Source organism: Falco cherrug, chromosome 6 (genome assembly GCF_023634085.1).
Source record: "Falco cherrug isolate bFalChe1 chromosome 6, bFalChe1.pri, whole genome shotgun sequence".
In the NCBI taxonomy this organism is placed as follows: Eukaryota; Metazoa; Chordata; class Aves; order Falconiformes; family Falconidae; genus Falco; species Falco cherrug.
Window position 1 is genome coordinate 67,243,507 of NC_073702.1, and position 26,433 is coordinate 67,269,939.

Here is a 26,433-nt window from a genome sequence, read left to right on the forward strand (position 1 = left end):
AGCTCACTAGCTTAAGTAAGTCTTGATTGTTGCGTTTTGTATATAGCCATAATTGATAGTTTTATCAACTGCGTTTGTAGTCTGAAGTGTAAATTCATCAGCGCCTGCCATAGGATGCTTGTCCACACAATCTGTAGTGAAAGCTGTAAGCCATTCTCAATGCTGTCTCCAAGGGTGAGGGAAATATACTAAATCTTCACTTTCCCACTGACAGAATTTGTGGGGAGGATGTATTCTGTCTTTGTGTTAGACATTGCAAGAGTAAACCTCTGACTCTGTCGGCTGGAGTTCTCATAGCAGGCTCGCTTGGGTACAGCCAGCTTCAGGGCTGCCACTGCTGCCCGCAGAGCTTCCCAGCTGGTGAGCTATGGGGTAGCACCCTGTGTCCAGGCAGCTCCTCATCTCAGGCAGGTGCTTGTGTGGTGGTGCTGACTTCAGCTCAGGTAAGTGCTTGTCAAGAGGCATTTCCTAATCCGGAAACAAGCGTGTGGAAGTACTTTCTGAGATAAGCATCAGGAAATGCTCCTACAGAATACCTGGCAGGAGTTGGTTTATGGTTTCCTGGATATTCCTGTCTTGTATCACGTTCAGTCAGGAAAAGCACTGTGTTATAAACCCTGCAATATGTATTAACTGTGTCTTTTAGCAGACTGACAGCCATCTGTGCTCTACACTGGAGTAAACCAAATCTCGGACTTTTAATTTTCAGCAATTGCTTTAATTGTTATCAGCAGTTTTGGAAGTGGGACGAACCTTTTGTTCTGCAAATGGATTTCTGAATTTAACCTTGCTTGAGGGGGCCTGAATTCTGTAACTGTTATACTGCCAGCTGTCTTGAGACTCACTGAACAATGTGCTGAGGAAGCAAAGTTGGAGACTGTGTTCCTTCTGAAGAAGTGTCTGCTGTTTGCTGTCTTGGACAGTTAGGGCCTATAAGGAAATTTGTCTTGCTCTTCCCCTCCTAAAGCTGCCTTCTCCAGTAAGGCTAGCAGCAGCTTTATTCCATCTCAGTTCATGTTCCTTTCTGTCACTTTTGGTGTTGGTTGTTTGCTTGATCTGAATAATTGATTTGCATGTATAAAATTCTTTACTACTCTAGTCCTATGTTGTCCTTATACATTTTAAGCACAATAAACTATTCGGTTCTTGTCATCTCTGAACAGGATGAAATGGTGTGCTGCCTCAGGCTACTCTACTAAACCTAGTTACTTGCTAATACTAACAAAAATGTTTCAAACACAAACTTTTTATTTCCAGGTTGTGTCATAAAACTGACAGTATATTTTTTGATTATATCATATGTTGTTAAAGATTATTTTAAGATTTGCATATCCAAATGTAAACCCCTCAAGGAGTTCTTTCTTTAGTTTTGCTGTACTTTATACCTATTGTTCATCTATAGTTAAGAACAATTAGATGTTTTTACAAACTGTGAGACTGGACCAGTAGCAGCAGGGAGTGGAGAAATAGGCACTGTTAACTGAGGCAATGAAGTCCATAATTAGTGGCCCAGTATTTCCCTTACAGTGGGAGATATGTTATGAATTCGAGTTGCTTTCTCTTTCAGTTTGGTAAGTTGCCCCATCACTGTTTTCATAGGAGGATGCAGATGACTTACCTTTGGCTTCAGACTAAATAGGGAGGAGGAATGTGGGAAAAATATTCGTACAGATCAAACTTCTGTAAGAGAAGTTTGCATGTTGTTCCAATCGTTTCTCATTTACCTCTTTTAGCTGAAAAAAAGTGTTATTAATATTAACAAAATATAATTTTACCTTCACAGATAAATTTGAGCAGTTTTGGGCAATAAATCGAAAACTCATGGAGTATCCTCCAGAAGATAGTGGATTTCGATACATCCCATTTAGAATTTATCAGGTAGGAGACAATGAAATAAAACCACTTTTAACCAAATCTTGCACTGAGGTGTCATATCATAATCTATTTTCAGAGTTATACATTCCCTTTTCTAACATGGTAAAACTTTGTATGCTCATCTTTGCTGGACCCTTGAATTGTATAAATTAGACAAAATAGATTGTATGTATTCTAATAGGTAGTTACCATTCATTATGTTGTAAGTCTGTCATACTTGAGAATGTGCTAAGGCTGGTATAGATTGTTTGGGGTTTTTTAAAAAAAGCTAATTCTGTCACTAAAAATAACTGCTAGCTATGAAAACTGGTTTGGATGCAAAATGTCCTCTGGAAAGTTTGTCAAACATTTCAGGAGGAATACTTTTCTCTCATCCACAGCGTAGACTTCTTGTTGGCATTACAAGATGAAAGTAGTAGAACTAGATGCAAGACCTATGCTTACTTTTTGTCTTCTAATTGTATACTTTACAATCCAAAACTAGCTTTGACTTTTTTTCTGGTTTAATATGCTAGTGTTCTTTTTTTTTATCAGCAGTTTATTTGAAGACATATTCCTTGAAATCATTACAATTTTTTTAATGTCCTCTTAGTTTTTATAGCATTAAGGTCACAATGAAGTTTGGAATTGTGTTGTTAAAAGTTTATACAGAACTCTTGTCGCCTCTCTGTAAATTAGTCTGCTTTGTTTCATCTTTGAGACATTTTCACCTATTTACATTCACATTCTATACCTGTAACTATCAAATTACTTTATTTGTAGTACTGAGTAGTCTGATACTACTTTGTAACAGGTTTTAATGACAATACAAACTTACACAATCTTGCAATGGGACTGAAGTAACTTTTAGTGTTAGATATAAGGCACCATCATAGTGAAACCTTAGATTGAGAACGGAAGTCAGTTATTTTGTCAGAGAACATAGCAGATGGTAAGGTTTGTATAAGTATCAAAAAGTATGTATCAGGAAAAGTAGTTCACAGCTTTTTGTTTAGTAACTAAGTTGTTTGTTTGTTCTCTGGTAGGTGGTTTTTTTTAAAGTGTCTTCATAGAAATCACATAAATGCGTTTGCAAAATTGAGGTTTTGCTGTTTGAATAAGGTACAGACCTTAAAACCATGAGGGAGATTTTCCGTGATATCACATGATTTCGTGCTAGTAAAGCTTTTTTTTTTTTAAAAAAAAAAATTATTTGGTAATATCTATCCCTTTAGCCAGTAGTACTTACATTGATTTTCATTATCTTTTTAATTAGCAACCCTTACTTGCTGTAGTTTAAACCCAAAATATCTAAGAATAGAAGACCAAATACAAATAAAGATGATGCTGAGACAGCCTTTGAGAAGGTTGGTGTATGTTATTTTCAGTAATACTGCTCTTAATATTTCTGAATATTTTCTGTAATGTTCCTCTTGTTTTAAAAAGTGGATGCAAGTGTTTTCCAGCTTTTTTGTTTGGTTTGTTGGTTTGTGTACTGATTACTGCTCATCATTAAAAATCTATGTATTTAAAGGAATTTTCAGAAAAGTGTTAGGAAGAGTGAGATGATAATTTGATTCCAAGGAGTTAACTTCTGTAGTTTTAACATAATTATGCAGTGTTTAGTGACAGACTTGCATATGCTGAAATAACTGATTGAAAAGTATTCTTCAGATGTATGTAACTCCCACCCCAATTGCACTTAATTTCTATCAGTGCTGATAGAAGTCGGCTTTGTGTTCTCATTGGTTGCTTGCATGTCCCTCCATAAATGCTAGTTTAGCCTGGGTACGTATTACAGTGGATGTTTATTCCCTATGTGTTTTCACGTAGTGCTTTTGTAGATACTTAAGGATATACAGGTGGATGGCAGGAAATCACTAGGCATTGCCTTCACTGGAGAGAGTGAGTTCCTCCTCTTAGTCTCCATACCTTCCATTACCCCAAAATTATTAGAAGGAAATTCTGTGAAGGGAGCTGTCTAGATTGTGTTTTGGCAGTATGAGGTGGATGAATTCCTTTTCCTTCAAAGGAATGTACTAGGTTATGATACCAACTAAGAAAAGTCTGTCTTAGCAATGATTAAATATGACTGGGAAAAGTTACTATAGGAAAAAGTGCATGCAATAAAGTGATCTGACATGCTTTTTGCTGAAGGCCTGGTATTTTCAAAACTAAAAGGTTCTTTCAGTTGTAAAGCTTGTCTATTAAAATACATTTCTAAAGAATAATATGAATCATACCTCATGTGGTATCCAAATCTGATGGTGTGTGGGGGAGAAAGATGGCAAAAATATGAACGTCATCTTGGGTAAGTCAGAACTAAACTAACCACAGGTAATTTTAAAAGCCCTTGTCCAGCACCTCTTCTAAGTGCAGTAGCTAAGATTGGACCAGAATCATGGCATCTGTTGTTGAAGATTAAGAAAAAGACTGAGTTTTAGAAGTTAGCTAAGATCTTGGAGATTATATTACCAGTTGCCATAGTCTAGATTATGTTGTATGAATTTACACCAGACAGACCTTTGACATAGGTGGAAACTTTTTCTACCGGAAACGGCTTAAAATAGTGATTATAATTTTGTGACACTTTTACTTGTGTCAAAAAAAAAAAGTGCCCCACTTCATCACTTCAGAGATGTAAGTGCCTGTGTCTTCAGTTGACAGTTGCATCAAAATGTTTTTGTCTAATAGTACTGTTGAACAGTGTACTTTTTTCACTTTTCTCACTAGAGAAAATAGTAATGTTTTGAGTATATTATGCATTTAAGAGTGCTGCTTTTCTTGTAGAGTACTAGAGTTTGGCTTGGAATTTTTCCCCGTGTTTGTAAGACCAGCTGGCTTTGCACTTTCTAGTTGAACAAGAGTACATGGCTGATAGATGGCAGGAAGTTTTCATCAGTCTTTAGCTCCAGGCACTGTGAACAGGACATGTTAGTCGGGCACTGGAGAGGAGTTTCTATGTGCTGATAGAGACTACCCCAGTGAGCTGCTCTCTTACGCTGCAGGTGGGTCTGCACTGAGTCTCAGCTGTTGCAGTTTGCACTCGTCCCCGAGGTTTGCTATCATGTTCTCTCCCGATGTCATGCTTACCCATTTGTTCTTGTTTGCTCCCTCCTTTCCTCTGAGTCTGCCCTCTAGGTATATAGGACTTAAAAGCTGTAAATAACATTTCATTCTTGAGAATAAAATTGCAGAAGTATGTGCAAGAAAAGGCATGAAAACTTCATGACAAGTTCTGAGCTTTTTCTGGAGTCACGCTTGGCTTAAGGCAAGCTGGTGGTTGTGTGTTTGCCAGCCCAAAAGGGAATGATCTGGGATTGTTTGTTAGCTTGTTCCTTTATTTGGTACTGGGATGTGCCATGGTATTTGAAGGAGTATTTCATTTGCCTCTGTTTTATTAGGATTTTGATTAGGTTATTAATTTTATTGCTTAATTACATAGTAGGCCTTAGCTTTGAACTGTTTTTTTCCTATTGTAAGTCCCTTAAGATGTGATTAAATCAAACATCGTAACAATTTGTGATTGTACATCTGCCTTAGTTACGTGAGTGAAATTCTCCATACTTAATACATCAGTTGAATTCAGTACTTGGCTCTTACTGTGAAAGTTGCGCTACTGAGATGTCTACATAGATTTAAATGTCTACCATGACCTGTCGTCTAAAAATAGCAAGGTGGGAGGGGGAAATGAATTAATATCTGGCTCAATGAATGAATCAGAAGCCCAAGCATGGCCCTTTCCCAAGCAATGGAAGACTGTTTTATTAGTATTTCCACATTAATTGGCAGAACGCAGATGATCAATTCCAAAACTAATTACAGGTATGCAAATCAGCATCATAATTTGGACCATGTTGTAACAACTACTCAAAACCTGAACAGAATGGATTGTTTGGAAAGATGCTGGATCAATCTTTAAAGTTTTCAAGTAATAATGAATCCATCCTTTTATGCTAGTCGGTTATTAAAATCTTTTGTTGTTTTGGGTGAAAAGCCTCCACTACGTTTCAAGGCTGAATTTGTCTGACTTCATTTCTAGATTTTGTTTTGCCTTACACCACTTTAAAGTCATCTGACTTTCTAGTCTCCAAGTTCATATACAGACTGACTTCAGCAGCTTCAGTTTTCTTTGGTAAGCTGAATCAGTTGAGCTTTTTAAGTCTCTTGTCATGAGGCTTGCTTACCAATGTTGAAGTTTGTTTTATAGTCACCTTTTCAAACACTGGCTGATATTTTGATAATCCTCAAGATCAGTATTAAAGTTAAGGAGACCTGGAGGCCAAAACCAAAGTTCATTGCTGTGGGATTTTAGATTAAAAAATACTTGAAGCACTGGTAAGATAGAGGTAAAGTTAGCTGCTACTTGAAACAGCAAATCTGAAAATTATGAAAGAAGTTCAAACACAATGACTCGTCAAGCAAAAACCTAGAAAATATAAGTGCTGTTGACCTGAAGAGGGCAACACAACACAGCAAGTTTGAGTGTCTTGTTGGCTAGTGCAAAATACTCTTTAATAGACCTGTGTGTAATACCTTATTTAACTTCTTGTTTTACTTATTAAAAATGACGTTTTCATAAAGGACCTGCTGAAAATAGATCAACCTTTTTCAAAGAGAAGTTTATGTGAATAGGAAGATAGTGGGAAATGATGGTTGATTTGTGTAACAGAGCTGTGTTCAGCTGAATTTCTGTGCTGAAAAAAAAAAAAGCATCTTCATCAGTTGAGCACACATCTAATAGCTGATGGTTTGGCACTAAAGAAACATTAGCATACTTTCACCATTTTTAAATTGCTTCAAAATCAAAGCTCTGTGCATGAGACAGTTTAAAAGCTTTTGTAGGCATGTATTTTTCCTAGTGCCCTGTTATTGGCGGGGGGGATGGGACCAAACCCTTTTATCAAGTATTGCACATGGGCAGCGTGAACCTTAAGCTGCCATGAACCTGATTGCTTAGTTCTGTGCTGAAAGTAACAGCAAATTGCCAAGTTGTCACCTTTAGTTGAAGGTCACTGTCATCACAGTTGAGGCTCCATAATTGTGTGAGCTTTCCTGGTGCAAAGTGAAATGGGCTAGCTCAGGCTAATGCTGTTAAAGATTACTGGGTTTTACATGTTTTGTTTTAAGGAATGTCCATGCAGTTCTTTTAAAAGAAGACTTCAGGGAACCCATGTGCGAGATCAGCCTTGTACCTTTAAGAATCTCAGTACAGGATAAGGGCTGTCAGTCAGAGTTTAAAAGAAAAATTCTGAGATTATCAACAGTATTTGTTGTCAGAGACAACTAAAGTTTACATATATATGCCCAGGTTACCTGTAAAACTGTCAGTCTGCCTAGTTCAAAGCTATTATAAAAGTTGCATGGTGCTCAGCGAAGGAGGCGCAGCAGTGTTAGGGCTATAAAACCTTGATTTGGGTAGGTTCTCTGAGCCGTGGTTGAACTTTTACCAAGCTGGATAATTTTAAGCTAGCTCAGGCTTGGCAATGGGAGCTGTATTAATCCTTCTGCACTGAATGTAGATAATTGTATACAAACTTGTATATAACAAGTCTCCGAGACAGCCATTAATATTGCTAGAGCCAAAGCAGACTGAGCCTTAATCAATACTTGCTTGTATCCTGACCAAATTCAGTAAGATTCTTAACTGAATATGTGGTTAAAAAGAGCTTAACTTGTAAATTACTTGTATATGTAGATAACTTGTATACAAAGAGGAAAGTAGGGTTGCTTGTATGAAAAATAGCTTGTTTGAGGTTCTGAATTACAACATAACTGGTTTAAAACAATTTAGGAATATACAGGATTCTGCTTAATGGGGAAAACTGGGTAGTATTTTTTTAAATCCTTTATCTTATCAGATACTCATAGATTTTAGAGGAATCTGTGTATCAAACACTAGTAGCATTTATTTCAGCAGTTAATTTATTTGTGTAAACAGTTATATAGAATTTTTTTTTATTGGCAAAAGGTAAGTCAAAATACATTTTGAGTTACGATGAAATAATGAACACCTCTTGGGGAAAAAAAAATATTTGTCTGTTCCTGTCTTGAAAGTGGCTTAGTCTTACTAGATGTCTTAAACTCCCTAATCACAAATTGGTAGCTACTTTTTTTAGTAAATTGTTTTTGTATAAAATTCCAATTTGTCGTCTCTTCACTGAGTTGTTTTACAGTAATGAACTTGGATAGTAGTAAGTTCATGTAAATGTTCATGGTACAAATTTGAACTTAAATCATGAAGTTTGAATTCTTGCAGCTCTGAAAAAAAATTGCACCTTTCCCCTCAACCTTGAGTGATAATTCTTAAGGGTAGGTGAATATGTTGAGAGGCTGGGATGAAGACAATGAATGAAGCAGTAATTCAGTTGAATTAGGTCTGTGTAGAGTTACTGTTAGATCTTGTAATTGAAATGCAGTGCTCTTTAGTATATTGCTGCCTTTCTTTGGATCATTAAAGCTGATTATTTTACTTCTCACTTTCACTTGGTTTAGTCAATATAAACTGATTTGCCACTTTCACCACATACCTCATTATGTGGTCAGGTTGTCATTTTGTAGGAAGAGGGATTTTTTTCTGGCTGAAACTTGCAATTTGGAGCTGTATTCCTCAGAGATTGTCTTTTGTACTCTGATGTAATAGCAAAAAATAGTCAAAACCAACAAAAAAGTGCCAACAAAAAAAAAAATAAATCCAAAAACCAAACCAAAACCCAGCTGGTGAACTGCTTTGCATTCAGAAAAAGGGGAAAAGCAGATACGGAATTTTTTCTTCTTCAGAGAGATGAAGAAAGTTCATCCTTGAGGGTTATTTCTGCGGCCGTGCAGCATATGCAGTGCCTATTGCTTAGGAATTTAAGAATTAAACTAGAACAAAGCCTAGCCTAGCACCATGATGATGGTGCAAAAAGTTAACTCTGCATAGATGAAAATCACAACAGTACCTGTTTTGATTTGTCAATATCAGTATGTGATCTTATTTTTCTTTTAAGTAAAAGAGATAAATAAAGCAGGTTGACTTCTGCACAGAATTGAGGATTAGAAAATACAGAAAGTGTTCTGTTTTCTGGGAAGTACCAAGACTTTTATTTGTGCTTTCCAGAAGACTGAAAGAAAATTGTACAGAGGTAGGTGTGGAATGTAACAAACTTACAAGGAAGTGGTATATGCACCATACCCTAGGAATACATTATGGATTAACAAACATAGATTTCTGAAATTTTGATATCCTTGACTATAGGAGTTTATTCTAGTTAATCACTATTGTAAGAAAAGCTAAGGAAAATTATTGGGTTTAATCCTTTTAAGCAGATTGAAAGTATTGTATGGAATATTGTGCTATTCATTGCTCTTAAGCAAAGAATGTAATGTTTGCTTTTGTGGACGTAAATCGATTTCTAAAGTTGTTTGCTTCACAGGTAGTACTCAACTGCTTACTTTTATGTGAGGCTTAGGTCTGCAAATGCACATAAGACTGTGGCTGTGAAAAGTACTATACATTTGTTGTCACTGACTCATCAGATACCTTGATATTTTACCAATTGGAAATATGAATCCTTTCCTGGGAAGGAAATTTAATACTTGAAGGCCATGCTTGTATTGTAAATGTCTTCTGTCTTTTCACTGGTCAACAAAACTGTCTCCTGAAACTGTTTCTTGTATTTAGGCTGTGTTATTTCTGGGCTTATGACTGTTGCTGGCTTATGTCCATCCTGTGTGTTACCACTCTTGAGTGACTTTCTTTTGCTTCTAGGATCTGTAGAATTCACCTGAGGTTAAATAATGCAAATTTGGTTGTTCAGATAGGGCTGCTTTCCCTGCACAAGCAATTTTAATGGATCATTTGGAAGACCAGGCTACAGACAGTGTGGTTCAGCCATGCTTGTTAGGTGTTTTGACATGAAAGTGGTTGTGAGTGGTACTTGTGCAACTTCTGATATGGAACTTCTGGCAACATACAGTCTTGCTAAAATGATCCACAAGGTATAACAGGACATTTATTTTGGATAATGTTTGTTCCAGGCTGTCCTAAAAATCTTTGATTTTTGGTACATTCTGCCTCTTGATTTCAGTGCCAAGAAATCAACCTTTATTTTTCTTAGACCTTTCTTGTAAAGCAGCTGGATCATCACCACCTTTTCAAACCTTTGCTCCCTTTTCCTTGCAACACTGATAGTAGGTAGCTTTCATAGTATTATAGATGTACTCTTTCCCTGTCAGAAATGGTGTAGTGCAGATAGCATCCAATAAAATGCCTATTTAGAGAAACAGTTTGAGCTTTTAGGTGGTAGCAAAGCAAAATTGCTGCTTCTAGGTAAGGTACCTGCATTGTATTTTGGATTACAGCACGAACTCTGTTAGTGCTAGAGGTTTTTAACCCTTTCTGGCAAAGGTCACTTAGTTGGGTGTATCTGCTATGTAATTGCAGGTGAAAGGTTTTCAGTGTTTTTCATTTGCTTAGGCAGCTTAGATCTTGATTTCTCTCTCCTTCCTCTTTTGTAAGAGATTTTTTTTTTCCCTCTATGGAAATGAATGAACAAGTCTGTTCTTAGTGTCTTTATGTTACTATTAGCTGTTATTAAAGCTCCAAGCAGTTCTTTTAAACCGAAAGGGGTGGACTGTACAAGGACTTACAGTTGATGATCCTTCTTATATCAGTACATGTAAGAAGCAATAACATGTTCTGCACAGTCCTAAATACTTAGGGTTTTCCCAGGTTGAATGTTCAAGGTGCTGTGTTGCCAGTCTTGTCCGTAACTGCATGCAGCCCAGACTGAACTTCACTGCATGTTTTTGGTGTATTTTGGCCTTCGTTGTTTGACATCGACTGGGGAGAGTCCTTTAGGAGAGTTCTTCATCTGTTTGGCAAAAAAATGCAGAGCACTGGCCACTTGAACGCAGCTCTTTTTAACCACATATTCCGTTAAGAATCTTACCGAACTTGGTCAGGATACAAGCAAGTATTGATTAAGGCTCAGTCTCCTTTGACTCTAGCAATATTGGTGGCTGTCTTTGCAGACTTAGTGAGATTCTTCACACATTTGTTAACTTTCCTCACGTTATGGAAACCAAAAATCGTGTGGCTTTGGTTCTTCAGCCTTCATTTGACAAGGCGCTTCAGATCCATTCCACAAATGATCATGCTTTGTAAGTAATATTGCTTGGAGTCACAGCGTAATGGGCATTTTAAGGATAGTGTTTAACAAAAACTTGAAGTACATTCTCAACCTATCATCTGATCAATGTTTCTCAAAGAAACCTTGAAGAACTAAGAAAATCGTGGTTGAGAACTGAAGAAAGAGTAAACTCAGTCCTTCCATGGGTGGTTTGTCTGGCAGCTTGCAGAAGAATTTTCTGTTCATATAAAACACATTTCAGAGAAGAAGAGTTATTAATAAATGATCCATATTTTCCAACAGCAATGGAATTTACCCACCAGTTACAGAATTGCTCAAACAACAGTATGAAAATACTTTTAAAGGGATGTGGATGTGTTCTGGCCTTTCTTAATTTAACAAGTCTGCAACCACTCTTACACACAGTAGCCTCAAGTGCACCCAGTGGGACTGAAGTTCTACAATAAGAACTCTTTATAGAAGAGACAGATTCGCTTCAGGTGGAAGAGATTACAATCTCTGAACATCTCATAAGGGTCTCGGTGTCCACACTTATAAATCTGAAGGTTCTCCTAGATAACCTTTGAATTCAGAGTACAGGGAGTTCAGCAGTGGGATGTACGGCAAGGAAGGCTAAATGGTATCCTGGACTGCTTTGGGAGGAATGTTGCCAGCAGGTCGAAGTAGGCAATCCTTCCCCTCTCTTCAGCACTGGTAAGGCCACAGCTGAGTACTGTGTCCAATTCTGGGCATGGAGCTACTGGAGCGAATCCAGTAAAGGGCCACTGGGATGATGAAATAGTTGGTCCATTTAATGTGAGCTGGGGGGGGGGAATGGCTGAGAGACCTAGTTCAGCCTAGAGAGGAAAAGACTCAGGTGGGAATCTCATCAATGTATATAAATCTCTGGAGGAAAAGTATGTAGAAGGGGGACCCAGGTACTTTCTGATGGTGCCCAGCGACAGGACCAGAGACAGTGGGCACAAACTGAAACACAGGAGGCTCCACCGGAACATCAGGAAACACTTTTTTTACTGTGAGGTTCACCAAGCGCTTGTACAGGTTGCCCAGAGAGGTTGTGGAGTCCCCATCCTCAGACATGGGTATCTGTCTATAGATGGCCCTGCCTGAGCATGGAATTTGGACCAGCTGTCCTCCAGAGGTCCCTTCCAGTCTCAAGCATGCTGGGATTCAGAATCAACATGCTAGCATGCTGAGAAGCCATTTGGAAAACAAAAGTTTTATCAAGTCATAGAAACTTAAATTATTCCTTAAGAACCATTATGAATTCTGTGACAGGCTCCTACTTGATGCTACAAAGCTAAAATCTAGGATTCCTAGAGGAGTCTGAGAGAAGATTGTTCCTTTTCTCCTTTATACCCTTATGCAATATGTGAATATCTTTGGCATGGATATCAAATCTATGTGAACAGCATGATGCATCTTGAGAAACTGAAGCAACCTCTTCTATTCTGAAGTGTTACAATTAAGTTAACCCATTAAATTTTTTAACAACTTGAATTTGGTAAAAGATGTGTTCTAACTAGGCATATCTTTGTCAGATTAGTAGAACGTGCTAGGACTTTAACTTTCAAATGTTTTACATGGTTATAATTCATTTTGTTGCTATTACATGTTTTTTTTCTAAAAGATTGTAAGGAAGCATGTTGCCAGTTTAAATGGTACAGAAAAGGGTGGTATTTTAAATGGTTCTTGAATCTTTTTAAAGATGAGCAAGAATTATCCCTCAATGTGGAGGGGAATTAACTGAAATAGTTGTCATATTTCTCTGTAGATTTGTAATAATGCTAAACTATTGTTAATGGTGTAGGAAGTTAGCATAGAACTGCAGTCGCTTCATAGAGTGTGCTCTGTTCAGTGAAGGGCTTTGAGGATGATGTTAGTTGTTGCCCATGCATGGTCAGAAGAACAGTCCTTAATCATTCACGCCCAAAAAATGTTCAATAGTATTGTCTAGACATAACTCTAATAACGCCTACTACATAAATTTTTAACCTTATTCCATATGTGTTTATATTTCTAGTTGTGGTTTTAATTTGACTACAGTCTCAACTAAGTTACTAGTTAGTACTGGCATTAAGTATTACTTACATCAATTCTTGATGTAAAATTTGCTGCTTAACAGACCATAACAAGTTAAAGCTTCCATCAAGGGAACACATATAATTGTTCTTGCTTTTAATGGTGATCATTAATGTTCAAAAACTAAAGGATTTCCAGCTTGTGTAATACTGGCAAGAGTGCTTTCAAGAATAACAAAATTTTCACTTGATATGTGTACAAGTTACAATTTTGACTGCAAGTTTGTATTTTCTTGATCATGTAAAGCATGCAAATGTAAGAAAATCAAATTGAGTTAAATTGGTTGCACACTCCTATGTGAGAAAAATAATCCACTGAATAAGTTTGTACGTCCTGCATGTTATGCGTGGTTTTTAATAGTATGTTATTTTCATATCTTACCCTTTCATGTTATTTCATGTATCCAAATACACATTTGTCGTGACCACATTAAAGCATATGTGTAGGTATTCATAGAATTATGTTAAGCTTCAACCTAGCGATACACTTCTGCACTACTACTTTATATGACTGCAGTTAGTGTGAATTAAATGTATGAAGTGTAGCCTGGTTTTCATCCTTTTGTTGTTGTTGCATGCCTTTTAAATATTAGGGAGTGCAAAGTTACTGTTCATCATCATAAAGACTTGTAACTTCATGAGGAAACCAGTGCTTCCTTCTTACCACATAACTACAGAAATCCTGGTACAAACTCAAGAAAAAATGAAAGCATGCACTTTTTCCTAGAGGTTATAATCAGGCATATATTGTAACTTTTACAGCCACTGCAAATACTTAATTTATTAGCAGTTTAAAATGTATTGTGGGAAAAACAAGTGATTTGATTTATTCTGTATGTTGACTTTGCAGCTAGTCCTGCAACCTACAACCTGCATCCTGTCAGCGAGTCAATTTTTCTCGTAATTCTGGATGGGTGTGTTGAGCGTAAATTTATACACCTCCTTTTTGTTTAATGTTTTTTAGTTACATATTAGACACATAAACCCATTACTTTGTTCTTTTATTCAAAAAAATGTAATTAGTTCCATTTTGTCATGTACCGTATTGTCTGAACAGTGGCATGACATTGCAGGTTGGCAGTTCAAAATTCCGAATGCTCACAAAAGCAGTGCCAGCCTTGTTCAAAGCACACAAAATCATAACTAGAGCATCTATTAGATGGAGTTCAGGGACTAATTAAAGAAATACTAGAAATAGTCTTTTAATTTTCTTGGAACATTGTTCCAGTCATAATAACTTGGAGAGTAATTGGAATAGAAAAATCATCAAAGGTGTGCAGTAAAGCAATGGGGTGTCTAGGAGAAGCCCTCTATAGCTTGGAAGATTTGAAGGAAGAGAGGGGAGCAATCAATGATTACAGGATAAAGACAAATCATATCATGTTTTATGCTTCTCATAATAGAAGCTCGAAAAATAGTGATGAAATTTGAAAGGTGACAGATTTCAAATGAGTAAACGGAAATAATTTCCTTTTATGTGTGTGTGTATCTGTCTGCTTTAGCTTGCGGAGCTGACCATCAAGGGTGAACTTGCTGCCTTATGGAAGAGATGAAGTTTATGGGGTTTGAATAAATGATTGAGGGAGAGTTCTTTGAAGCTTCTTTCAGCATACATATGTATTTCTTACTAAGTTTAACTTAAGCTAGTTGTCCTTCATACAGTCACTTGGGAGGGGATGTTTCTTGAAATGCAGAGGAGAAACGGTAACTTTCTTTTAGTTTGTTTTACTGGAGCTCTGTGGATGTCTCATAACAACCTGCTGTTCTAATATTTCATATGAAGGCTAGCTGAGGGAAGTGGAGGGAGAGCAGTTACTGACTTTTAGCTGAGTCTCTGTAAAGGTATAAAAATAAAAGTAAAATCAGTAGTCAGTTTGTGAGGTCTACTGTTCAGAGATTTAGTCCAGTGCAGTAGTATGCTTTCAGAGAGAATGGTGTGGTCCTTCTAGCAAAGAAATTGGCAAGGATAAATTATATGTGCTGGCAACAGTGTAACCAGTGCTTCTAAGGGAATTATTTTAAATATGGGGACCATGTTCTTCTTAAAAAATAGGTAAAAATAAAGAGGTATTTTAGTGTGCTTCATTTTGATCATGGTTGACCATCACGTTTCCTTTCATTTTGTAACCTCTCATGAGAGGTAGGTAACCTCTCATTTTGTCACTGGAAAGTTCAGCATAACATGAAATGCTGTGCTCTAGAGTGGCAGAGACAGCCTTGCACTGTGGCTGTGAATTATGCTTTGAGTAGAAATAAGCTGGTTTACGGTGGTTTTTTTTAAGTGGGACAAGCTTGTAGGAATACCCTAGTTTAGTATTCCAGTAGAATAAATATTAGCAGCATTTGACTTTCCTCCCTGTTACCAGAAAGCAGCTATTTGCAATCAGACCCTTGAAACATTAGTTGAGTGTTGCAGAGTCTTGGGTTTTGGAATAATTAAGATATGTGTTCTTCTCACATACTAAGCCAAAAATAAAGATGTAAACTTCAGCCCCATCTTTCTCTGGAAGTTTCTGTTGGTTTTCACACTAAAATTGTTTCTTTGTAAACCTGTGGGCATAAAAAGTGAGGGAACAGCTTTTCTTGAAACTCCGTGCCTTCTAGCAGCTTAAGACCTCCTACTGAATCTTTGGAAGGAACAGAGATAAAAGTCTGTTTAAAAGGTTTAATAACAGAATTATGAATTCAGTCCACTTTTTTCTTTTTTTCTTCCCCCTAGTCTGCAGATGCTTAGCACTGAATTTGATATGTTGAAGTAAAATAATCACATAAGGAAGTAGAGGGGGGTAATTAATATTTTTAACATAGAAATTCAGGTAAGTTTCAATAAAGCAATATGAATATTCTGAGCAACTTAATTATTTAAATTTCTATTTTTCTAGAAGTTGGCTTTGCTGTTACAACAAAACCTGTGAATTGAATTTTATAACTACAAATTGGATCATGTCTGTGTTGAATAATACAGTGATTTTTAAGGACAGTGATTACAGTTCTTTGCAGCAGAGAAAAAATACTGGACTAATAAGAAAAAGTGATCCAGGGATACTTTTGAGTCATTTATTTAAGTAGATTGTTATGTCAGATTTTTTAGTTGGTCACTGTATTAACATTGTATTCTCTCTCGTATTGTAATTTCAGTTGTCTGAGGGCACTACTGAATGTAATGTATGTATTTCATGTTTGGCTTTCTCACATTCATCTTGGTAAAACCCAATTGTATAATTTAACAAAGATACATGGTGAATGAAATTATTTTCCTCCTTCGGAAATCTGTAGTAATAATTTCGGTGTCCATGGGGAAGTCTCCCTCTGCTCTAGTGATCCATTTTATCAGAATTTTCATTTAAACGATCTTGCATTTCCGCTTGCTTGGAGTTGTTTAGTAGATGTATTTTGGGCTATAAGACTTCCGTATCTTGCACTGAGATTTTTAAAAGCCAAAGTCAAAAAGTGTTGTCTTCGGATCATAATAAATGTGTTATTATTCCATCTAGCATAGTAGCCATTGTTGAGTCTTGTTTGCTGTCAGATGATGTGAAGTGGAAAGAAACATTCTTTCCTTACATTTTTTTTTTCCAAATATATATTGAAGATGTAAGAATCAAGCAGTGTTTTGCTTTAAATATGTTTTGTATCAGAAGAATCTGTTTTTTTCCTTCTGCTTCTCAATCTGCTCTTTGAGTAATGGCAGCTTATTGAGAAAAGCCTTGTCATTTGTGTTGAAATGAATAAATGACCTTTTATTGAATTATTTGGGAAGTGGATACAAAATAAGTTTATTTGTAAGTAACAAACATGGATTATTTTGCATAATTTTTTAAAAAATCTGTAGGTTTGCAGCTAACTTGCTGGAACATAGTTGTAGTGTTTGGTGCGTAGGTACACTGCAGTAGTGAAAATTAAGTCACCTTGATGTTGTGTTTTAGCATTTAAATAATGGATTTCAAGTTATGCTATAACTCAAATTTCTAGCCTTAGAGTGTGTAAGTATGTTATTTTGTAGCGCGTTTTGAAAATACTGTTTTGAGGTTATCCTGACTAAAACAGAGAACAGCAGCACTGAATGGTGGGGAAAGAATTAGAGGTCTATGTACACATAATTTTTCTTAAAAAGCATTTTGTTATCTATGATCATCAGCTTATGCAGCCTGCAGGCATCAGAATAATGTGAGTTGGACTAAATCTGCTCTTGGATGTCTTTACTGTATAGTCACCTGTTTGTTTTCTGGGTGATAGTCAACATTTTCCCTGGTGTTCAAATGTTCTTTTCCCTCCTATACCATTGATGTGATTTGTTGCATAGACTGCCTTGCTGGCTTGTTTTGGCTATCTAATGTTAGCTGCTTACATATGTAAAAGCACTCTTACATGGTATTTTTTTTGTTTATTGGTGATTTTTTCCAGAAGCTAGTCAAATGTTTCTACTGGCTTTATCGTGCAGGTATCAGGATATATTAAATAAGCTTAAGAGCCAAGTAACCCCTCTTTAACATGTGACTAGTTTCTGAATGAAAATCGAAATATGCAGCAGTTGAAGCAACTGTAGATAACATTATTAAAATCGTGGAACTTGAGACAAGAGGTGGGGCAAGTTCAGGCTAGGTTCTCAGAACTTGCTTTTTCTACACACCCAGAAATAGTTCTTTCCCATTCTGACACTAATTCTTTCTTACCTGAGTTTATCATTGATTTTCAGTCTTAGCTGCCACTTCCATCTAATCTAAGTCTATAACCTGCCTGTCTGGTTTCCAGTGAGTGGAGTCTTTATTTTAAATAAAAAAAAAAAAAAAAAACAAACAAACCACAAAACGCCCAAACAAACACAGAAACATTGCTTGAGCCTTTTCCCCAATTAAGTACTCAGTGATTCTGGTCTAATATTAAGCAAAAAGAAGCCAAAGATACCCACCCAGAAATACCATTTTGAAAGACTGTGTTTCAGCAGCAGTGGGGGGCTTTACAGCCTCTTGCTTTCAGACAGACATGGTATTGTGATGGTTCTGTAACTACAGCAATTTGTCATCTTTTAGATTAGTCACTCTTACTGTGCATTGAGATTTTTTAGTTAAAAATATTTCTACAAAGCAGAAGACATCTTAGAAAATATATAGAAAAGGTACTTCTAAGTAAATGTCTAATAAAATGTATATAATTGTATTTTCAGGAAGTGATTTTTCTGTACTTTTACATAAAATAAATCATTATGCAAACTCTTACTAATTTTAAAGGTTCTTGGTTGACTTTAAATCAGTTTAAACAAAATGAGAGTTTTTTTAGTGTAACGCTCATTACAAAACAGCAGACTATGAATTTGACAAGTTACTGAAAAAATGAAGTGTGTAGGGAAGAATCAACTTTTACAGTTTTGGGCAACTATCTTATGTATATGTGGGCAGTATAAGGAATTTTTTTTTACTTTCTGGGTTCAATATATATGGCAACATTTATTTGTTTGAATACTGTTAAGAGTAGCAGCAGAGTGTTTAGGCAGAAAATCCAAATCCCTTCCTCTAGATGGAAATACTGGTAACTCTGTGATTTGTCCAGATTAAAACCCAGCAGTTCATGAGTTATGTTTTTCATTTTAAGATGCATCCTGTATAAAACATCTGACTAATTAAATTGTGGATTTCATGCAGTGTTTGATGTTCTGTTGATTCTGAAAAGGACCAGGCAAGCTGATGACTACTCCTTTTTTTTTTTTTTTTTTTTCTTTCTTGGCAGGATGATAGGGAAGAAAAAGAGCTGTAATTGCTAGCACAATGTGTAACTACATAGCTTGTCTCTGATCCCGTAAAGGCTTTATGCTGCCTTGAAGGCCCTCTTAAAACTTCCCCTCGCCTATAACTCCTGTCAATGCCAGTATACCCAAATAGGTAATTTTAATCTGTATTTACTCACTGTAGTGTAAATTTATTTTCACTGTCACTGTTGTTGTTCAAACTTTCTTTAAAAGGAGTAAAGTCTTCATTTTTTTTCTGTAAAGCACAAGATTTGTAGCCCTATGTAGTAGTATAGAAGAATGAGAAAAATTCAGTTGCAATAAGTCCAACTTTCTGGAAAATATGTGAATTTAAAGTTGAATATTTACTTTCATAAAAATTTGATTATTCTATGCTAATTGTAGACATGATCAGTGTAAAATTCACTGTAAATTTTGGGCCAGGTGTCTTCACATGCTCATGTACTTGAAGGCATTTCCTTTGTCGATCTGTCATCAGCAATTACTGATTGAGTCTCACCTGTTGTATCCTGCAAAGGTATCCAGCATCTTTTGAACAGCTCACAGCTACATTGAGGCTAGACTGTAAAATAAAATAATTTAAAAGTGCTATGTTCTGGTGAAGCTATGATAATCTTAGGAGGAAAAAATGCTGGATCCTGTACATGCTGTAGGCCTGATGTAGATTATTTAAAATAATTGTCACTTAACAGCTATGCAGTGTGTCTTTGTGCATTTGATTACAGATAGTACTGTTTTACATGACTGATTAAACAAATATTGTACAAAGCACAACATTATGTAAACAATCACTCATGTTGGCAATTCCTTCATTTGCTCTAGTAAATACTAGAGTAGAAAGCTGTAATTGAGTTGGGCTTATACTACTAGCTACCACACTTCAAAATGGGTGATGGTAAGATTTTTCTAAAATTATTTATGCTCCTATATGACTAAGATGCTTTGAAAAGTCCTATAAACATTCTAGATTGTAGGATGGGACTTTTCTTTTGACTCTTTTTAATGCATAAAGCATCTGCTGTATGGGAGGGAAGAAGTGTAAGCACATTGGGGTAGTACTCTGCCTGTAGAATTATACTTGTGAACCACAATCTTTGTGTAAACAACATGCAGTTACTTTTATCATTTTAACATTGATGGAGGCCAGTGGTTTTTATTTACATTACCACATCTGTATTGCTTAACACTTAAAACACAAAAATTGAATTCATTGTCTGTTTCATGATAGCAGCTGAGGATATTGCTTTGCAGCAGTCGGCAGCTATGTGGGAGACCTTAGAAAATGTATCTTAGACCTATCCCTCTTGGTATTAAATTATGATAACGGAGGGGAATGATTGTAATTTATTAATAAATAATGAAAAACTGCAGTATGCACTTGGGAAATTCTTATCTTAAAAGTTGATTGATAACTACGTTTGCCTGCATCCTTCTGATGTTTACTTCTTCTGCTACTTCAGATAGCAAGCACTTGGGAGTTGTGATTAGACTTCTGTGAATAATTTATTTTTTTAATAAACTCCACAGAAAATATTTTTGGCTATAACAATATTTCAGGGGGTTTGTGTTGTGTGGGTTTTTTTTAGTGTTTTGGATGTGTACTTCTTCAATATAACGTGCTGGAGTTCACTTCTCAAGTGTGGATTTGTCTGAGATGGATCCTTCTGGCTCTGTGCCTCCCATCATTCTTCAAATGTTCAGACATTTCATTAGCACTGTTTGTATCCACATTCTGCTACCCTGAGGACACAGAGAATTGACTACAGCAGCTAGTCAGCTCCTTCTGATCAGTCCTTATGTGAAAAAACTGGAAAAAGACTATTTTTCCATTTTTGGAGACTATTGGCAAGAAGTAACAAGTAGCTGTGTGTCAACAGTTCTGCACTGTACTGTCCTGGAATTACTTTGAGGTAGCGTACTGCTCTTATGAAAATACTGCTTGCCTTGCTGTTTCAGAGAGGTGAATGACAATTGAGTGCTCATGGTTAATCTGCTGCTTGTGGCTTTTCATGTAGGTAGGTGATAGAGACCACATCGTAACTTCCTTTCAAAATTAATTTTTAATTTTCAAATTTTTTTACTATACTTGGTTGTTGTGGTGGTGATTTGTTGTGTTTTTCCTAAAAACCTCTACCAGGTGATAAAACACTTCTTGATGGCGAGTTGTGTCATTCTGTTTCTATTTTAATTAATGTAGTAGGACAGGACCCACTTTTTGAGAGGTAGGAAACTAAATTTGGAAGGAGCAGTGGCTTGTACTGCTTTTTCTAATTAAGATAGTATGTGATGAAAGTGTAGTTTGCTGGAGCCCAGTCACCCACAATGCAGGCCACATCAGCTGCTTTCTGGAGTTAACTCTGAGCAGAAATCTGTCGGCAACAATTCGGAGCTTGATTAAAATTTTTAGATTGGTTGAATATGAGGTTTTAACTTCTGTTTTCTGGCTCAGGTGCCCAGTTTGGAGGAGAGGTCAGGTCGTGAGGCGAGGAGAAAAGCTTTGCCTGTCCTTTCAATATCAGATGCTTGCTGACCCTTGGTTTGCTTATACAGATACTCAAAGAAGGGTATTACCTTATGTCCTGGTTTCGGCTGGGGTAGAGTTAATTTTATTCTTGGTGGCTAGTGCAGTGCTGTGCTTTGAATTTGGTGTGGGAACAGTGTGTTCGGGGACTTTTTGGTTTCTCAGGCCTTGTGGGTGGGAGGGCTGGGGGGGCACAGGAAATTGGGAGGGGACACAGCCAGGACAGCTGACCTGAATTAGCCAAAAGGATATTCCACACCATAGGATGTCATGCTTGGGATATAAACTTGGGGGGGGTGCGGGGGGCTTGGCGGGGGTGCAGATTGCTGCTCAGGATTGGCCAGGCATCGGTCAGGGGTGGTGAGCAGTTGTATTGTGCATCACTGGTTTTCTCCCTTCTTTTTGGATTTCATTCCTCTCCCTTTCTCCCTCCTTTTCATTGTAACTTATTATTACTATTGTTCTTTTGGGTTTATTTTATCTTAATTGTTAAACTGTTCTTATCCCAACCCTTGAGTTTTACATTCCTTTCTGATTCTCCTCCCCACCCCCTGGGGTGAGAGGGGAGGGAGCGAGCAGCTGTGTGGCACTTAATTACCGGCTGGGGTTAAACCATGACACCTTCTTGAATAAGTGCATCTGTAGATCATGTAGGCCCAGGAGGCTTGCATGGATGAACAAGGAGCACCTGGACAAACTCAAACATGAAAAAGAAGCCTACAGGGGTGGCAGCAAGGACAGGCAGCCTGGGAGGAATACAGAGAAATTGTCCGAGGAGCCAGGGATCAGGTTAGGAAAGCTAAAAAGCCCTGACAGAATTACATCTGGCCAGGGACATCAAGGGTAACAAGAAATGCTTCTGTAGGTACATCAGTGGTAAAAGGAAGACCAAGGGAAATGTGGGACTTCTCCAGAAGGAAGCAGGAGACCTGGTTACCAGGGACATGGAGAAGGCTGAGGTACTTGGTTGAGGCAAAAAATTAGCCATCACCTTCACTAGGAAGTGCTCCAACCACACTACCAAAGTCACAGAAGGCAAAGAAAGTGACTGGGAGAATGAAGAACCATCTGCCTTAGAAGGTGATCAGGTTTGAGAACATCTAAGGAACCTGGAGGTGCACAAGTCCATGGGACCTGCTGAGATGCCTCCACACATCCTGAGGAAACTGGCAGATGAAGTGGCTAAGCCACTATCCATGATATTTGAGAAGTCACAGCAGTCTGGTGAAGTTCCCATTCACTGGAAAAGGAGAAGTATAACCCCCATTTTTAGAAAGGGAAAACAAGGAAGACCTGGGGAACTATGGACCAGTCAGTCTCACTTCTGCCTAGCAAGATCATGGAGCAGATCCTCCTGCAAACTGTGACAAGGCACATGGGAAATAAGGAGGTGATTCGTGACAGCCAACATGGTTTCTCTAAGGGCAAATCATGCATGACAAATCTGGTGGCCTTTTATGACAGGTCTACAGTGTTGGTGGATAAGGGAAGGGCAACTGATGTCACCTGCCTGGACCTGTACAAAGCATTTGACACTGTCCCGGTCCCGTACAACATCCTTGTCTCTAAAGTGGAGATTTGGATGGATTTGACGGATGGACCGCTGGGTGAATAGGGAATTGGGTGGGTCTTTGCACTGAAAGAGTTGAGGTCTGTTGATGTCCAAGTGGAGACCAGTGATGAGTAGCATTCCTCAGGGTTCAGTGTTGGGACCAGTGCTGTTTAACATCTTTGTTAGCGACATGGGCAGTGGGATTGAGCACCCTCAGCAAGTTTGCTGATGACACCAAGCTGTGTGGTGCAGTTGACACACTAGAGGGAAGGGACGCCATCCAGAGGGACCTTGAGAGGTGGGGCCATGCAAACTTCATGAAGTTCAGCAAAGCCAAGTACAAGGTCCTGCACGTGGGTTAAGGCAATCCCAAGCACAAGTGCAGGCTAGGAAGAGAATGGATTGTGGGTCAGTTTCTCTGAAGTGTGAATACTTATGCATTCTTTGGATAGATGTCATTATACATTTGTCTCGGGAGGAAAACACATGTTTCTAAACTATCTGTGCAGCAAACAAAAATTAATGTGAAACTCTTCCAAAGAAATTAAGGTAACATATTTCAATGAGAAACACCTAGCCAGTGTCACATCCTCAGCAGCAGCTCTGGGTCCGTGCTCAGAGATGAAGTCAGTGGGAAGCTAAACTAGCTAAATTTGGGGGGTTTTTGATCATGGGTCGGTTTACATGGCACCAGGCCTACTGCAACAGATGGGCCTCACCTGTCTCAAAGGGGGAAGAGGATCCTAGGTCAGGAGTTAGCAGGGCTCATTGAGATGGCTTTAAACTAGATTAGAAGGGGGGAGAGAATAAAAATTAGTGTTGATTGACAAGAAGCTCAATGTGACCTGGCTGTGTGTGCTTGCAGCCCAGAAAGCCAATTGTATCCTGGGCTGTGCCAAAAGAAGTGTGGCCAGCAGGTCAAGGGAGGTGATTCTGGCCATCTGCTCTCACGAGACCTGGGGTACCGTGTTCAACTCTGGAGCCCCCAACAGAAGGAGGACATGGACCTTTTGGAGCAAGTCCAGAGGAGGGCCACAAAGATGATCAGAGAGCTGGAGCACCTCTCTCAGCTGAAGAGGCTGAGAGAGCTGGGGTTGTTCAGCCTGAAGAAAAGGCTCCAGAAAGACCTCATAGCAGCCTGCCAGTACCTAAATGGGGCTTGTAAGAAAGCTGGAGAGATTTTTATTTTTTTTTTTTTACAAGGGCTTGTAGGGATAGGACGAGAGGTAATGGCTTTATAGTGAAAGAGAGTAGATTTAAATGAGATGTAAGGAAGAAATTCTTTGCTATGAGGGTGGTGAGGTACTGGAACAGGCTGCCCAGAGAAGCTGTGGATGCCCCATCCCTGGAAATGTTCAAGGCCAGGCTGGATGGGGCTTGGAACAACCTGGTCTAGTGGAAGGTGTCCCTGCCCATGGCAGGGGGGTTGAAACTAGGTAATCTTTAAGGTCCCTTCCAACTCAACCTACTCTGTGATCCCACAAGCTGTTTTGCTGCTTCTGCAGTCTTGGGAGTTTTAAGTAGGTTATGGACAGTGACTGGCAGTAGTTACTGCCAGTTAATTTGCTTTTTCTTGTTTCCAAAAGAAATTATGACCTGTGCAAAATCTAAGGACACACAGTTAAAATCATTCTGAATTCCTGTGCATATCTGCAGCAAAAGTGGGGCATATATGTTCCTTATATCTGAGTAATTCCTTAAGCAGGCAGTAGACTAAATTGTCTGTCAAAGCAGAGTGCTTTTTTGAATTGTTTTATACTCTGGATTTTGTGGCTGAAAGGTTGACTTATTCAACATAAAATCTACTGGAAAAAAATTTCACCTGGCTTGAGCTATAAGGGTACTTGTTTGCTATTGGAAGTACTTAATATGTTTCTAAAAAGGAGGAAGATAGACTATTGCTTAAAGCACTGGGTATTTGTTACAATATTGCTTTGACTTAGCAATACGTATAGGCATACGCTGAGCTCCTAAATTTGCACTCACTGCTTGTTTTACTTAATTTAGGAATATATTGAAATGTTTTTCAATATATTCAAAAATTGAAAAAAGAAAATAAGCTGTAACAGAAGCGGGGGTTTTAATATTTTTTTTTAAACACTTTTATATTCATGATACTGTTTATAAACTATCTTCACAGTTTTCTGGAGTGTCAACTTTCAGTTGTTAACAAACAAGAACTTCCCTGCATTTCATGATATGAATGGAATGCAAGGGGTGGGGGTGGGAATGGAAATGCCAGACATACTGCATTTGCAGTTGCGGTACTGCAAACTCTTGTTCTGTCCTATCTTCTGTGTGTCTCAAATGGTAATACTACACATTTGCATGGTTCTTAAATTGGTTTTTTTGCCAATTTTGTTATTAAAACAGGCAACAACAGAGAGACCTTTTATACAGAAGCTATTTCGACCAATTGCTTCAGGAGGAGAGTTGCATACTTTGGGAGATCTACTAAAAGATGTGTGTCCTAGTGCTATCACCCCTGAAGGTACTGTAGAAATAATTTCTGTACCATAAGATAATTTTTTCTGTTGATTTATTGCTTGGTTGGTTTGATTTTTTTAATATGGGCATTTTGGAGGAGAACTTTGGAGGGGATTTTGGAGAATTCTGTCTCAGTACCAGAGTACCAGATTTCACTCCTTCCTGGCCCTTTAGTGTGTCCATTATACATCACCTACAGTGTTTGGAGAGCGTAAGATTGAGTTCTTAGGCACTCCTGAAAAATTAATGTCTGGAAGTTTTGCTTTAAAATTCATGTACTCCTTTGCCATCATGCTGTTTTTAATAAAAAGTCACATGTTATTTTCTGCATTTTTAAAAAATAATCTTAAAGTAGCATCAATGGAAGTTTTAAATTTACCTTCAATTGCATAATTTTTTTTCATATGTAAAAACATAAAAATTAGGTATGTTTTTAGAATACTTTTTTCCCTGTTGAAACTCAGCCTTTAAAAATGTACCAGAAAAGAAAGAGATTATTTTAAGTATGTAAGAGTTTATGTAGGGTTACTAAGTACCATTGTGTGGCAAGATACCAATCAGTTCATGTAGCATTATATCATTTCATACACTAGTGTTTGTTGATCAGCACTTACTCAGAAAAATAAGCATTTCTGAATGTTATTTTAGCCTCAAAGATTATAACTATTGAGCTCTGATCTACTTTTTAGGTGGGATAAATGGAAAAGTAATGTACTCTGCAAATTAAGATCAAAATTATTTAACATGAAATGTTTTTAGTCTTGTTTTTACTGTTGTCAAACCATTACTTGTAAATAGGTAATTTTTTTCAGTCAATAAATTGCAATTTGTTTTGAGAAATGTCTGATATTCTAGGGAAGATCTTGGCACAGAATATACTGGTGTAGTATCAGCACCTTTTGACAGTAAAGCACTAAATTTCAAATCAGTGTGAAAATCTATAAGGTGTTATACACAAGTTGTGTAAATTAGATTTGAACACTTGTCATGGATTTCTTTTAAGTATGGTGATCTTAGAAATAGACTGAAACACTGACATATTTTTTTACCCCTGTTTT

At 37.5% G+C, this 26,433-nt stretch overlaps 1 protein-coding gene across 6 annotated transcripts in view; it reads left to right on the plus strand.

The window, feature by feature from the left end:
- The window catches only part of ATG5 (autophagy related 5), an 83,658-nt gene that overhangs the window by 31,903 nt on the left and 25,322 nt on the right, over positions 1-26,433 (plus strand). For all 6 annotated transcript variants that reach the window (XM_055713652.1, XM_055713653.1, XM_055713655.1 and 3 more), the window contains 2 exons: positions 1,784-1,878; positions 25,262-25,379. In XM_055713652.1, coding sequence (XP_055569627.1) covers positions 1,784-1,878; positions 25,262-25,379 — 213 coding nt within the window. The remainder of the gene's footprint in view (positions 1-1,783; positions 1,879-25,261; positions 25,380-26,433) is intronic.